This window comes from Crocodylus siamensis, chromosome 9 (genome assembly GCF_052110815.1).
Source record: "Crocodylus siamensis isolate JL-2025a chromosome 9, ASM5211081v1, whole genome shotgun sequence".
NCBI classification, from domain to species: domain Eukaryota; kingdom Metazoa; phylum Chordata; order Crocodylia; family Crocodylidae; genus Crocodylus; species Crocodylus siamensis.
In genome coordinates this window covers 16,745,553-16,760,285 of record NC_143403.1, presented here as the reverse complement: position 1 = coordinate 16,760,285, position 14,733 = coordinate 16,745,553, and the positions used below count along the sequence as shown (strand labels likewise).

The 14,733-nt window shown below is 43.1% G+C and overlaps 1 protein-coding gene across 1 annotated transcript in view; it reads right to left on the bottom strand.

Annotated features, from left to right (window-relative positions):
• Positions 1–14,733, bottom strand: part of PEPD (peptidase D) — a 215,007-nt gene that overhangs the window by 72,133 nt on the left and 128,141 nt on the right. The window contains exon 10 of the mRNA XM_090063288.1: positions 9,294–9,362. Coding sequence (XP_089919414.1) covers positions 9,294–9,362 — 69 coding nt within the window. The remainder of the gene's footprint in view (positions 1–9,293; positions 9,363–14,733) is intronic.

Genomic DNA, 14,733 nt, shown 5'->3' with positions numbered 1-14,733 from the left:
TATCAGTTGGGTTCACAAATATTTGCTGACAGCAGAGAAATGGTGAATCAGAAATCTCGGGGGGAGGGTATTCAGAGGGAATAAGATGTTCCCTCTCTTCTTCCCCCATCCCTTTCAATGTCTCAAGCAGCTATTCCCTTTCTCCTCTGAGGTTGAGGTCAGGATAAATAATCCAACAGCCTTCTAATGATTTAATTTATAGCCTTCTGGCTATAAATGAGTCTTCTGCTTCCAGCTCCCAGTTCCAACATCTCCATTTGGGACCAATCTCCTTTGCAGCCAGTCACAATCTTCCACCTTTTCCCAGTTTGTTTCTCTTGACCCTCTTATACCAGCATCCAGTCTTAGGGTTGTGCATCATTCCCCCACTCCTTTTCAGATGCTTGTCCAAACTCCAGTTGTCTGGAAACCATTCCCCTGCCAAATCTCTTGTACCAAACCAAAAACAGCATGTTGGTACACATACATGTCTGATGTGGAAAACTTCCAAACTTATCCATTTAGCCTGAAAAATTGTTAGCAACTGAAAATGGCATCTTATAATGGAAAGGGCTGGCCAACCTAGTAACAGTCTATAATTACTTACACAAATGACCAGGAGATAGTTGATGAGCAAGAGATCCCAATCACCACATGAAGAAAATCCATTTCCCAGGAAGTATTGGGAACGCTATTTTTTTTTAAAGGGACCTAACTCTTCAGTGCTTACTGTGGTAGAACAGTCACTGATCTGGGAGTTTGGGAGAAGAGAGGTTTATAGGACAAGCCCTAAGATTGTGACACTATTCATTCTTGGTAAGTGTGTGCAATTTTGAAAGAGAAAAACTGAAAGAAAAAGGAGAATAAACACTAAATGCATCAACTTCTACACTCAATTATAACTACAACCTTTACTTACTATAACCTCCCCCATCAGCATGTAGGAAAAAAGTCCTTCATCCCATATTTGCATACAAACTGGAAGGGGGAGCAGGCAGCTGCTGTAGCTCCGATTCTGGTCCTGAGCCCAGGTCAGGGCCAAAGTCAGACCCACAGCAGCCTCCCACAGCAACTCTCCGCACTTGCCCTCTGCAGGTCAATCAGCCACACTGACACTGCTGCATGGTTAGGCAAGGGCTGTGCTCCAGGATGCAGTAGCCTGAGTAGCATCTGACAGTAAGGCAGGTAGGGGAAGAAGGGGAAGAGGTAGAGAGCAAGGGAGAGCAAGTTGGAGGGGAAGAAGCTGTGGGGAGCAGGGTGTGTGGGGAGGGCAAATGGCACAGGGGGGTAGGAAGGCTGCAGGGGGTAGAAGTGGGTAAGGCAGAGGGCAAGGGGCCCACCTGACCCCCTCCCCCCGCCACACAAGACAGCTCTCCAATACTTAAGATTCTATACCTGGAAAATTATAACAAACGTATACTTTTTCCATATATATAATCTATTTATTGGGGGAACATCTTATATTCACGGCAATCTTATATTTGTAATTGTAATTTAAATGAATAGAAGCAAATATAAATTTTCCTTCTAATGGCACCTCTTGGATTGAGTCTTATGTCTTTTCTTTCTGGCATTCCTCCTTTTACTCAGGCCACCATCCTTGGTCTCTTATTGTTTCAGGCATAAGAAAAGAGTCGCCTTGTGAAAGTGTCATCATTAGTGACCCACAAATAAAAAGCGCTCTAGTTCAAAAGCTGCTTCATGCAGCCCTTACAGACATCAGTCCAAGGAAGTAACATCAGCCCAAGAGCAAAAGTTTGCTCAGGAACTGCTCAACCACAAAAGCTGCAGCAATATTTTTCTGGCTGATTTCAAAGTGACTTTCAAAACCTAATCCTTATTTCTTAAAATATATTAGACTGTGAATTGCAAATATTAGTCACTGCTGAGATACAGAATCCTTCATTTAGAAACAATGACTTTGCTTCAGAGCAAAATGTTAAAAAGACTCTCACTAAATTCAGATTTCAAGTCAAGTCAGTCCCAAAGCCACTGCGACCTTTGGGGCACCTTAGATGCCACAGCAACCCAGCTCTATTCTGATGAGGTGAGTTGAGTTGCTTAGTATCATTGGTGATTCTTTGAGCAGAGCGACCTGGTGATTTTTCAGGCAGAGCACCCATCTCCTTTCCAGGTATGGATGGCCTTTGGCTCATAGGGAACTCATTCCCTCTTTGACAGGTCTTGCTTTTAGTCCTGCTGGATGTCCATCTACCCTCCTCACCCAGGCAAGCCCAGGTGGGGGGGCCGGTTTAGCCACCAACAACCTGGCCATGGAACAGGCTGTACTGGTTTACGTGGTCCTAGATAGCAGACTAAGAGAGGCCTGGCCTGACAGTAAAATTCAGATTTAGGCACCCCAAAGTGATGTAGTGGTCAGCAGTGCTGAGCTCCAGTAACCTAACTGACTTCATACAGTTAGGCTGGCCCCTCTGAAAAATCACAACGCTTGTTTAATTACCTAAACATGGATTTGGAAGCCTCTCTCTAGGTATCCAAATTTTTATCCCTTGCGAGGAGGACATTCTGCCTCTATTTTTAGCATTTTTTTCCAAACAGGTACCAGGGAGCAGCTGTTACAAAAGGACTGCATGCAGTAGCAGAAAACTGCAAATTAACACCAATGACATAATGCAAAGAAGAGGAGATTCAGATCATTGGGAGAGGGAAAAATGGTCCTAAATACGTTATCAGTCAAAAAAGACTCTGAAAGTAAAGGGGAGAAGTGTCAGCAATATTGTAATAAACAGCATAAATTTAAGGGAGACAGAAACTATAACAAAAAGCAATTGAAACAGTGTAGCAATTAGCTTCATATTACAAACTACTGAAGAAAAACTACCATACAGTGAACTACAATAGCAAATTATTTCCACTGCAATTGTGAGAATAGTTTTATTCAGAAGGGAGCATTTACTTTTTTAAGAGAAGCTTAGCTGGGGGTGGGGGTTGTTATTCATTTTGGGTTTTTTTTTTAATGAAAAGAGAACTGAGTTTTTACTATCCTAGCTCTGCCCAAGAGATTTTAAAAGGCCCTAGGATATGGAAAGAGGTTTAGCTGACCACTCTTTTATAACTGAAGCCATTTGGTATGGGGATCTGAGATATCAGTCAGTCAAGGAAGCACCTGAGAAACAAGCTGGCTCTCAGCACAGTAGCCACAGTAGCTGACCAGACCAATGAAAGAAGAAATGAAGGCCCTTGCTGTGGTGGCAGGCCTAACCGCATTTCTGTCCGCCTCTCTCATCTGAGTGTATAAATTCAGGTTTTAATACCTCTTCCACCCACCTGCTTGGGGGAATAGCTCTCATTTCTCTCTCTCTTGTACCAGACCTGGCATACTATCTTACCTAGTGCCTGGGAGCACTGGATGAAGTGGTTGTAATAAAAACAGTTAAATCAGTTGGATGCCTTGATGAAGTTTCCATGTTCAAGTGAGATTTTAGTGCTGATTCTCAACTCCTCCTTTGCAATACTACTTACAGCTGTAATAATCTCAAAGATGCAGAGAGACCAGAGTACAATGGGACTACGAGGAGGACAATCTCAGATTCAAAAACCATTTTTGACTGGTTCCCCTTCTGACATGGGTCAAGTAAATTTCACCTTTCCGCTTCCTTCCACGTAAAATGGTTACCTTCCTGGGTCAGGAGGGTGAGGCAAGGAATTAGTTGTTAACATCTGAACTGTGCTTTGGAGTCCTCTAGTGCTAGATAGGTACCAAGTACAGATTTCATAGACACTAGGACTGGAAGGGACCTCGGAAAATCATCAAGTCCAGCCCCCTGCCCAAAGGGCAGGAAGTCAGCTGGGGTCATAAGATCCCAGCAAGATAAGCATCCAATTTACTCTTGAAGGTGTTCAATGTAAGTGCTTGAACCACCTCCGATGGCAGGCTGTTCCAGACTTTGGGGGCTTGGACAGTAAAGAAATTCTTCCTTATGTCCAGCCTGAAATGGTCTTGCAGTAGTTTATGACTGTTCAACCTCGTCATCCCTTGGGGCGCTCTGGTGATCAAGTGTTCCCCCAGATACTGGTGGTCACCCCTGATAAACTTATAGGTGGCCATCAGATCACCCCTGAGCCTGCGCTTTTCCAGGCTAAAGAGTCCCATGGCTCTCAGCCTGTCATCATAAGATCTGTTTTCCTGACCTCTGATCATGCGCGTGGCTCTCCTCTGGACTCTCTCAAGCTTCTCCACATCCTTTTTGAATTGTGGAGCCCAAAACTGGACGCAGTACTCCAGCTGCGGCCTCACCAAGGGGGAAGAAGGACATCCTGGGATTCACTTGAGAAGCATCTATGGATGCAAGCGTTTTGGTCGCTTTAGTAGCTGCAGCATCGCATTGCAGGCTCATGTTCATCTTGTGGACAATGATGACCCCCAAGTCTCTTTCATCTGTAGCGCTGGCCAGCGTAGCACTGCCAAGCCTATAATCATGCTGCAGGTTTTTCTTCCCAAGGTGGAGAACCTTGCATTTTTCAGTGTTAAACACCATCAGGTTCTCATCCGCCCATTTGCTGAGCCTGTCCAGGTCAGCCTGGATCACCTGCCTGTCTTCTGGAGTGGATGTTTTACCCCAAAGTTTGGTGTCATCGGCAAACTTAGACAGTCTGCTCCTGACTCCAATGTCCACATCATTAATGAAGATGTTGAACAATATAGGTCCAAGGACAGAGCCTTGGGGGACCCCACTGGTCACAGGACACCATGATGATTGACTTCTGTCAATTACCACCCTCTGGGTCTGACCACAGAACCAGTTCTCTAGCCAGGATCATGGTGGACCCAAGGCCACAACTGGCCAGTTTCAGCAAGAGGTGATCATGGGATACCAGATTGAAGGCTTTTTTGAAGTCAAGATACATGACATCAATCTCTTCTCCCTTGTCCAGGTGATAGGTCACTTGGTCGTAGAAGGAAATGACATTGGTCAAGCAAGACCTACCCACAACAAACCCGTGCTGGGTATCCCTTAGGATGTTGGCGTCAGCCAGTCCATTAAGGATGGCCTCTTTAATAAATTTTTCTAAGATTTTCCCTGGGATAGAAGTCAGGCTGATGGGTCTACAGTTAGCCGGATCCACTCTCCTCCCTTTCTTGAAGATCTGCACCACATTGGCCTTCTTCCAGTCTTTGGACACTACACCCGAGTGTCAGGAATTTTCAAAGATCCGTGCCAGGGGCTGGGCTATGATGCTCACCAGCTCCTTGAGTACCCTGGGGTGTAGATTGTCAGGGCCGGGTGACTTGAAGGTATCCAGCTTCTCAAGGTGTTCCTTCAGGAGGTCAGCATTTATGGAGGGCAGGGGATCTCCCTCACTTGGACCTCCCTGTCCCGTAGAGGGCATGGGCATCCTGGAGGGAGACGGTGGTCTAGCCTCCAACTCCCAGGGGAGAAGGGCCTGGCAGTAGGAGTCAATCTCCTGCTCACAGTCCCTGATGGCACGCAGTCTGTAGGCTGTGGCCTGGAGCCCCTCCAGCTGGTGCACCAGAGACCCCAAAAGGGAGCAGACCCCACACGGGGAGATGGCCATGCCCCCGGCCACCAGAGCCTGAAAAGGGACAGGTAGCCCCCACAGTCGAGAGCCAGGGGCTCCGTCTGTGTGGAGCCTGGAACCATGGGCTCCGTTTGGTGGCAGTCTCTGAGGTGCTGGGGGGGGGGGGGGGCGGGCGCTATGGCTGGGACCGTCTACCCTGGGGAGTTCGCAGGCAGGGCCTCGGGCCCTCCCACGCACCCTCCTGCATGAACTCTGCGCTAACTCACACGCCAACAGGCAAGTGCGCCTGTTTGCGCAGCCTGGTGGCCCGGCTGCCTGGGAGGCTGGGTGAAGTAGGGGCCTGGGCGGGGCTTGACATGGCCCAGCTCCACTCAGCTGCCTCCTCTCACTCATGGGCCCCACTTGCCCCTGGCTGTGCTGGGGGTTGGCAGGGGGCTCCACAGCTGCTAGGAGGTCTCTGGGGGGCTTCGGGGGATTGGGGGTGCAGTGGGCTTTCACCCGCTTGTCTCTCGCTTCTCCAGAGCTTAATATACTTAAGTGCACAAATTTACTTACCAGATACTATTATTCTAATTTAATTGGCTATACATGCATTTTAAACTTAACATTCTTTTTGAAATGATAAAAATCTTTGCAAAAACTCCTAGCTACATTACTGACCCAAATGTTTGGGAAGCGATAGTAATAGAAATATATTAAATAATTCCATTTTAGAGGTCAGAATCATCTACACGTAAAAAGCTAAAATGAAATAATTAGTCCTTTTAGTTATACATGAAATACTAGAATTTTCAGTCACAATTTGGTTCCTTACACTCTGCTGCGCTTTTTACACTCTCTTTGAAAAGATGATTTACTGGCTCACAATGATGTTGGGCACTGGATGATGATGATGATGATGATGAGTACTTGTACTGAAAATACATGCAAAGTGATTTTTCCAGTCCAAATTGCAGTTATGATTATTCTTGATTTTCTTGTTTCATGATTTAATAAAACCCACTTACGTTTATCAGTATTCAGAACTTCCATTTATCTAAAAGAAAGATCTTTGAAATAGAAGGAAAATCACCAATGTATTAGTGATTTTTAAAGAAAATCTGGACAGAATGCATTAGATATTAAATGAACATACCTGTATTTTTTTATTGATGTGATTAGTAAAGTTTTGTTCATTTAAAATCAATGTGATTACTATAGGGGCTGCCCGTCTCAAAGTAAGTAAATCCAATTAAAAAGTCTAGACACTAAGAAAGCTACAAGATTTAGCAGAATAGTAAGAGTTATTAAAATATAACACTGAAAGTTTGGTTTTTATTCAACTCAATTATTCCTAAAAACTCACCTTAACAAGCTACTTATTTGTCATGGTTTTAGAAATATTTAGTTTGTAAAAAGTTTGGGGCTTCTGATATATAAGAATTTATGACTAACTACCATTACTTTTGCTGTTAAGATTCTAATGTTAATTTAACTCATAAGGAGGATTTCTTTATAATGTTCTTGTTTAGATCTAAAGGCCTAACCTTGTAAATCAGAGCTCCCTGCCTTCTAAGCAGCCAGGGGCTGCCCCCTATGCAGGCCACACAAGTGTGAGCCACAGCTTGAGTGGGTGATCTGAGTCATCAGCAGCAATATCAGTTGCACAGCCATGGGTAATCATCATTAAAAATTAAGTTGGAAAGGGGATTATTCCCATCTTGTTTTTGAAAGTGTCATGGGATCCTCAGTTAACTTACAACTAGAGAAGCATAAAAAAAATGTAGAAACAGAAAGGAACTTAAAGATACTGGTGCGGCCAAAGGTTCTGATGTCCTAGTAGTCCCAAGACTTAAATTAGTATAATTTAGCTTGGACTAACATCGCTTTGTATCAGTGCAACCAACAATGAAGATACCTTAGTATTCATCAGTCATCTAATAAAACACAGTGTAGCAGTCTGGTAAGTAAATTGTTATTTCCTGATTATTTGATGAACTAAGAACGGGTGGAGTTAGCTGTTTGCACTAGGGCTGTCCAACTGGTGGTCTGGCCACACCTCTCTCCATCATTCCCTGAGCTCGTCCCCCCGCCTCCACCTTTCACTTGCTGCCTTGCTGCAGGGGGCAGCATGGTGTGGTGCAGTGTGGCACAGCACTTCCCGTAGTTCCCATAGAGCCAGACTGGCTCATGGTGCCGGCTGCGTAGCATAGTGCAGCAGGGTTGCCTGTGGCCAAAGAGCTGAGAGTGGGGCTGGGTTGTCCATCTGTGGTGTGAAGGGTGGGAGGAAAGTGGTGCCCACACATGGACCGCAGTGGAATTGGAGAGTGATGCGTTACGCATATTCACTTGGACTACAGTTACTGTACTCTAGTTACTAGCAGTACAGTGACTGTAGGCTAAGTTATATACAAAGTAATTTGTTTCTCAGGGTATACAGATACAAAGCAGACACCTGGAATGAGGGCATGATGGGTGCCCGCAGATGCATGGGATGCCTGCTCCGATGTGCTGTAATTACAGCATGTTAGAGCAGACTCAATTGACTTGATTGAAGCTTGTCAAACGAGCGTTAGTTAAAGCACCTGTGCCACCATTTTGACGCATGGGATGCTGAATAAATGAGACACTGTGGGCACTTTAGTTACAGCAGCTCCCAAGAGCCGCTTAAATTAAAGCATCAGCCTCCCCGAGCACATGTAAAGACGCCCGACAGGACTTCTCTTGGATGTTCCCTAGGTCCTATAACAGGAGGCAGGTACTGCAGAAAATAAATGAGAAGCCATCATAACTGTGAAGATTATATTTCTAAGTTTCACCCGATACTTCTATACTAACCTGCAACCGTATCTGAGGGAAGGCTATAAACTATGTTAACCATCCTACCATTCCATGGGAGTGATCATTCCCAAGCTAAGCATTACTTAAAAAATAACCAGTTTTCCCACAATTTATGTACACACTTTTAGTACCAAAATTACACATGAAATTACATCAACTTTGCACAAAAACGTGGTCTCATTATTTACACATGAGCAACTAAAGAGACAGCACAAAGGAAACAGTAGTCTACAACTTGCCTGGTTTACTTTTGGCCTGTGTAGAATGCAATATTAGCTTTAACAAAATGTAGTTATTACAAAAATCCTTTTTCACCATCAATAACAGAAACTTCTCACTGTTATCAGGGGGGAAATCTGCTGTGAACTCGAGTTACCATGTGAGCTTTAGTTCAACCTTCTCCACAGAGTAAGTTTGACATTTCTCTCTTATAAAGTTGGCGCTAAGGGCACTTTGTGCTACAAATTAAACATTTGTACTTCTGGAATTACAAATCCAGTATATCAGTAATTGTTCTAACTATATTGTCTATATTTAAGTAGCAGATATTAAGTGAGCAGAGACATGGAGCAAAATTTTTCTGAAAAGATTAGTTCAATTTCAATGCATAATAAATTTAGAGACTAGAAACTTTGAAAGTGATCCAAAGTAAGAATATGTCAAAGTACTTATTGAGTTATAGGAGGCAGATTTTGTGTCTGTCTTTCTTCATAATGCTGTTTAATAAAGAAACCCAATGGCCACACAGATATGAGTAATAAACACGATCCTGCCAATCACCGCAAACATCATGTAATCTCCTGAATGCAATAGTCTTTAACCTAGCTATTGCATTAAGGCACAGCCCTAGGCATTTCCGTATTACTTCCCAAGTAAAAATGCTTACTGTACTTGGACAAAACATATTATATACCCATAAAACTGTTTTACATATCTCCAATGGGGATTTGATAATAAATGTTACAGAAATACAACACACAAAATTATCCTACCTGCCACAGATGCAAGTGTAAGAAGTATGGCGCATGCCACCCCGACTGTAGCAATAGTGCTCGAACAGGCTGCAATTAGAAAGAGTCAGATGTTAATAATTTATGCAGAAACACAACAAAACAGGGAGGAAAGCAAGACTGCAGTGAAGTGAGACAAGTAGATGCAAGTCCCCTGCTCCCTGACTAGGCTCTCCCTCAATTTTTGCTCAATTTAGCACTCAAATTAACCTACATTCTCTTCACAACAATTCTGAGTCGTATGCTTCTCAACAAGTGTGAAACTGCAAGGAAAAAGCCCTCAAAAAAATCTAAAGTGATATTGAAGCAGCTTTATATTTCAAAAGAATGGTAAACTGTCTTAACAACTAAGTACAGAAAGAATTTTTGGCATATATATTATTTATCCTAACCCTCAAACTGGCTGACTAATAAATAGTTAAAAGGACAGAGGCTGAAAAACAAACCATAACGTTGTTAAAAACACTGTAAACAGGAATGAGTAAAATAATTCTTCTTGTGTACCTGGAATATCAACCATAACAATCCATATTTGCTGCAAAGTATCTTCATAGTTACACACATGCATCCACAGCCTTCATCTCTCTCTCTCTCTCTCACACACACATTCAGAGACAGTCAAGTCCAGACCAAATTGTGATAAATCTAAACATTATTCAGTGGCATCCACGTAGGATGGCACTGTCAGAGCATGTGGAGCATCCAAAGCCAAGTGAAGAAGATTCATGGATCCCACTGAAGACAGAGTTCCTAGAAAAAAGGTGCAAGCTTTCCCACGTTTTCTCCACGGAAGATTTCTTAAATCTTCAGAATTTCAGATTTAAGCACAGCACTGATTAAAATGGGTAGCCCACTCTACTGGAGTTCAATGCTAACCAACACAGCTGCGTGGAACACCTGCATGACAGCTGGCCATGCTGAAACTGTTTTCATATCACCCCTGTGTAGCACAGTTTTTCTAAATTTAAAGGAAAAAAGGGTATTCTGACACACAACAAAGCCACATGTTTTCTCTTAGACAGCTTAATATCTCAGTTACTTTACCATTCAAATGGGACAATAAAACACAGGTATGGATCCCATAATATGGCTCATTGAGGGGCTTTGCTCAAAAGAGGTTTTGCAGAGTTATTGTTTTATTTATTTTACATATCTATATTAATTTATATATTCAATATAGACATACACACACATTTAATATCTCTGTGAGAGAGGTAGTAATACATTCTTGAAATGAATCTCATTACAGTGCCATCCTGCTGGAGGAGCTATTTAGCCTTTAAAACATTACTGCATTTTAATCTTTCCTGTCAAAGTCCTTTGTACATGTGAGGGCAGCTGTGCCCAAAGCACAATTAATACAGGATTAGGTGCTTAAGAGCTAAGCACATATCATGGACCCTTTTATTCTTTCTGAAATATGCTCTAATTACAATCCAATTCCCTTTAATACAAATGGATTTGGAAAACTCATTTGTTGTAATACTAAAATCATTTCATTAACACAGAGAGATAATAGTGCCATTCAAAGTTTAGAGATGCTGTGATTTTATCCTTTTGCCACAGCAGTCCACAGAATGCAATGCAAATTCTTTGATATTAAAAGCATTAAACCACCATAAAATCAAAACAGAACTTAAAATTTCACAGAAGGCTACCAAACACCGCAAATTATGCATACATAGGTAAATGAAAATGGAACAACAGACAGTGGAATTACAATCTGACTCTTCAGGGAGGTGGATCTGCCAGGACTTTTCCTCAATTTTGTAATTTTACACAGTAAACAGTACAAGTTGTGTATGATTCTGAAAATTGACAGAAGATTAGAAGAAGAAGATAACAATAGAGAAGTCTGGGAGGCAGGCTGCAGTGAAAAGATGGCATAACAAAAGCCCATCAGAATCCCATTTAGTGCTCACACACATAGAGTTCCCCTTATTCACTGCACATGATGGAACTCTGCTTCTTTCCTTTTGCAAATTGTAGATTTATGTCTCCATAACACATTTGCATGTAGAGCTTTATTCCCACAGGCATTGTGAACATGAACCAAAACATTCTGCAGTTGCATATTATACTGTTATGTATGTATAAGTTATGCTCCAGTAAGTAACTTCCAGTGTTTCCTTATAAAACCCTACACAAAAAAATTAAATGACTCTGGGTAAAATATTTCTTCTTCACAGCAGCTTTCAGTAACCTTCTAAAGTGTTTTTTTTTTTTAAAAAGAAGAAATAATGAAAACCGTAAACATCCTTCCATCTTCAGTGACAGAGAGATGGCAGGGTTTATTTTTCCACATGACAAGTGATCACATATTCATAGTTGGAATTTATATGAAACTTCATGCAGTAAAGTAATAGTAGTCACCTTTTGCTGCATTCCCAGATCACTAATAAAAGGCAGGAAATAAATTAAGACATACATCATACGATCCAGTTGTTACCTAAACTTTGCTTTCTTTTTCTGAAAAAAGAAGTGTGGCTGTTTAAAAAAAATAATTCTATAATGTTGGATTGAAAAGTAACTGAGAAGGGGTTTTTAATGCGATTGAATCAGAGATAGTATACCTTTACTGGGTAATGTGCTTTTCACTAGAAGCACATCCTATCACACCGAATTCACTTTCACAGTCTACCAATTCATTACAAGCTTGCTAGCATGGCTGCCACTTACCAAGTTAATATTGGCCAAAAGTGAAACCTGAACGTTTCCTCATTTCATATCAAACTGCAGTATCTCAGGGGGTGGCCAGATATAATACTTTAACTGTTCCTGACTGGAAACCAGTTTACGACAGTCCTGGGACAGAAGCGTCTGCGTGTACGCTGCTGGAGGTTCCAACTAGAAACCTCATCTTTTAGGGACTATGCTGCTGCCACAATACCAGCAAGGTTCGATAAAGCACCCAGACCATCAAGCCTCCCAGAGAGGAGTGGAGGGGTTCCCAGGTATTGGGAGGGAGGCTGTGCGCTCCAGAGGCCCCTGAACAATTTGAGCAGCTTTTCCACCCCTGCCTTGAAAGCTGCACTGTCAATTTCACCCCCCACTACAGACCCTGCACCTTGTGCAAGGCAAGGGGAAGGCAAGCCACACAGCCTCCGCCTCCCCTTCCGCCTTAAATGAGCCTGACAAGCCCAAATGCAGGGTTTCTAGCAGAGAAATTAAATTGACAGTGCAGCTTTTAAGGCAGGGGTTGAAAAGCTGTGGAGATCTTGGGGGAGGGGCCCCTGGAGCACGCAGTCCTCCAGGAAACCACATAGCCCCCCAGGGGCTGGCAGGGGCCGACCCAGAGGGGGCACAGTGGTGGGGTTGTGCCTCCACTGGCAGACCATGCCTTGGGAGTAGCAGTCCCCAAAGCAGGTAAGAATATCTTCCCTCAGTTCCCCTCCCCCACCCACTGCAGCCAGTAGGGGAAGGGGAGAAAAGCTCCTCCAGAGATGTTTCTGCCTACTTCTGGTGGGGTCAGCCAGGGACAGTGACAGCGTCAGCAAGCAAGTGTCCCCCGCCCCTGCACTTGAAGGGAACACCAAGGTGAGACTAGGCAGAGGGGAGGAATCCACCCTCTGCCACAGTTTCCAGCTGGAGCAGGGCAGAAGCAGCTCTGGAGCCCCACGCCCCAGATCAGCAAGGGACAATGGGGACAGCAGCAGTGGCAGGGGGGATGAGAAGGAAGAGGACATGCTGCTGAGCATACAGAGGAAGGGAGGGAGCGATGGGGGCAGGCAGGAAGGGAAAGGGGACTGGATTCTTACTGGACTTGGGGACTTAAAATCTTTGCTTCTGCTCCCATGGTCTGCCTGCTGTGGGGCGGGGGGGGGGGGGGAGGGGGCAGGGAAGGGGCAGGAGGAGAGATCTGAGTGGGGCAGTTTGGACAACAGAGTCCTGGCTGCATTCCAGAGAGGTCCCTTGCCCTGAATGCATTTGGGAGGCACGGGGCGGGAGGGGGGAAGGGTGAGGAACAGTGCAATCTGGGATACCTGGATGACTGAGCAGACACTAGACACAGAATGCTATATGTCCCTCACATAAAACTTTGAGCCAATACACAGAGCAGTGGTCTCCAAAGTGGGGTGCATGAACCCCAGGGGGTGCGCAAGATGATCCATTGGGGTGCAGGAAGAAAATATTAGAACTTCTATTTTTATTTATATAAATATTCATATATTGGGGGTGCATGTTCAAACATTTTTTACTGATAGGGGTGCGCAATCAAAAAAGTTTGGAGGACTGACTCAAAATAGTACTTAATTTTCCCAATAGTCTTTTGAAACATTCCAGGAAGTTTCAGTTGGTCTTAAATGGCCTGTTAGTCTGGACTCTTGGGGTTTGAAGTGTATTTAGAACATTCTAAGCATGATGTCTGTTCACACCCTCAGATGCCATCAGCAGTAAATTCTGCTGATGTACCTAGGGAGAGGATTCTAAAAATGGCCTGTATACTGCAGATAAAATCCTGAATACACTGAAGTCAATGTTAGTTCTTCCATTAACTTCAAAAGAGTCAGGATTTCACTCTGCGTGTTACGGTTTCGGTAAGAATTCTGCATGGAACAACACGGCCATTAGTCAAATTGAAAAAAATTCAATATTCTCAAGAATTACACTTCATGGGATTCTCTAATTGCACTTCAAAAGTGAAGGACACCAAATACGAACTAAACACGTGATTTAATCAGAAAATCTGTATGAAACTATGTTTATAAGAGTATCTGGTATTTAGGCTGGCCTTTTCAGCTAGCTGCTCTGCATGTTTATGTAATTTTTATGTTGAAGCTGGATTGCTTACGAATTTCTAACGCACTCATGAGAGACAAGAGTTTAGCACTTTCTCTTTTTTTTCTAATTTTTCAAAGCTTACAATCATGTTTTATACATATTTCCCTTGCAGGCATATGTATTACTTATCACCAGGTACACTGTATCTTAAGGGTATATACAGGTGTCATGCTCATTGGGCTGTCAGAAGTCAACTTTCCAATGCACACAGTTCCGAATGAACGAGTATATTCTTTCTGCTGCTTTGAAACAACAGGGTTTTTTTTCTTTTCACATTTTTTAACCAGGACATGTCAACTAATTTTCAATTCTAATTCAGTTTCTTTAAAATTGTTACAGCTGACTGAAAGTGTCTTCTGAAATGCACACCCTTTTGTCACCAATTAAAAAGGGCAAACATTAATCCCTATTTTGTTAAGGCGCAAGAAAATTCAATGTGTGAGGGTTTTCAACTCTGAAGCACCAGGTAATCCTATTCCCACAGCTGTACCCATTCTTGATTACTTTATTGACAATGCTAATTTAAGGGGCAAAACAGAAACACTGGGTTTTAAGCCTTTAGGAATAACTGAAAAATAGGCTCCTACTTAAAGCTGCTAAGCATATATTGTACACAAGGAAGCTTAAAAATTAACTACTT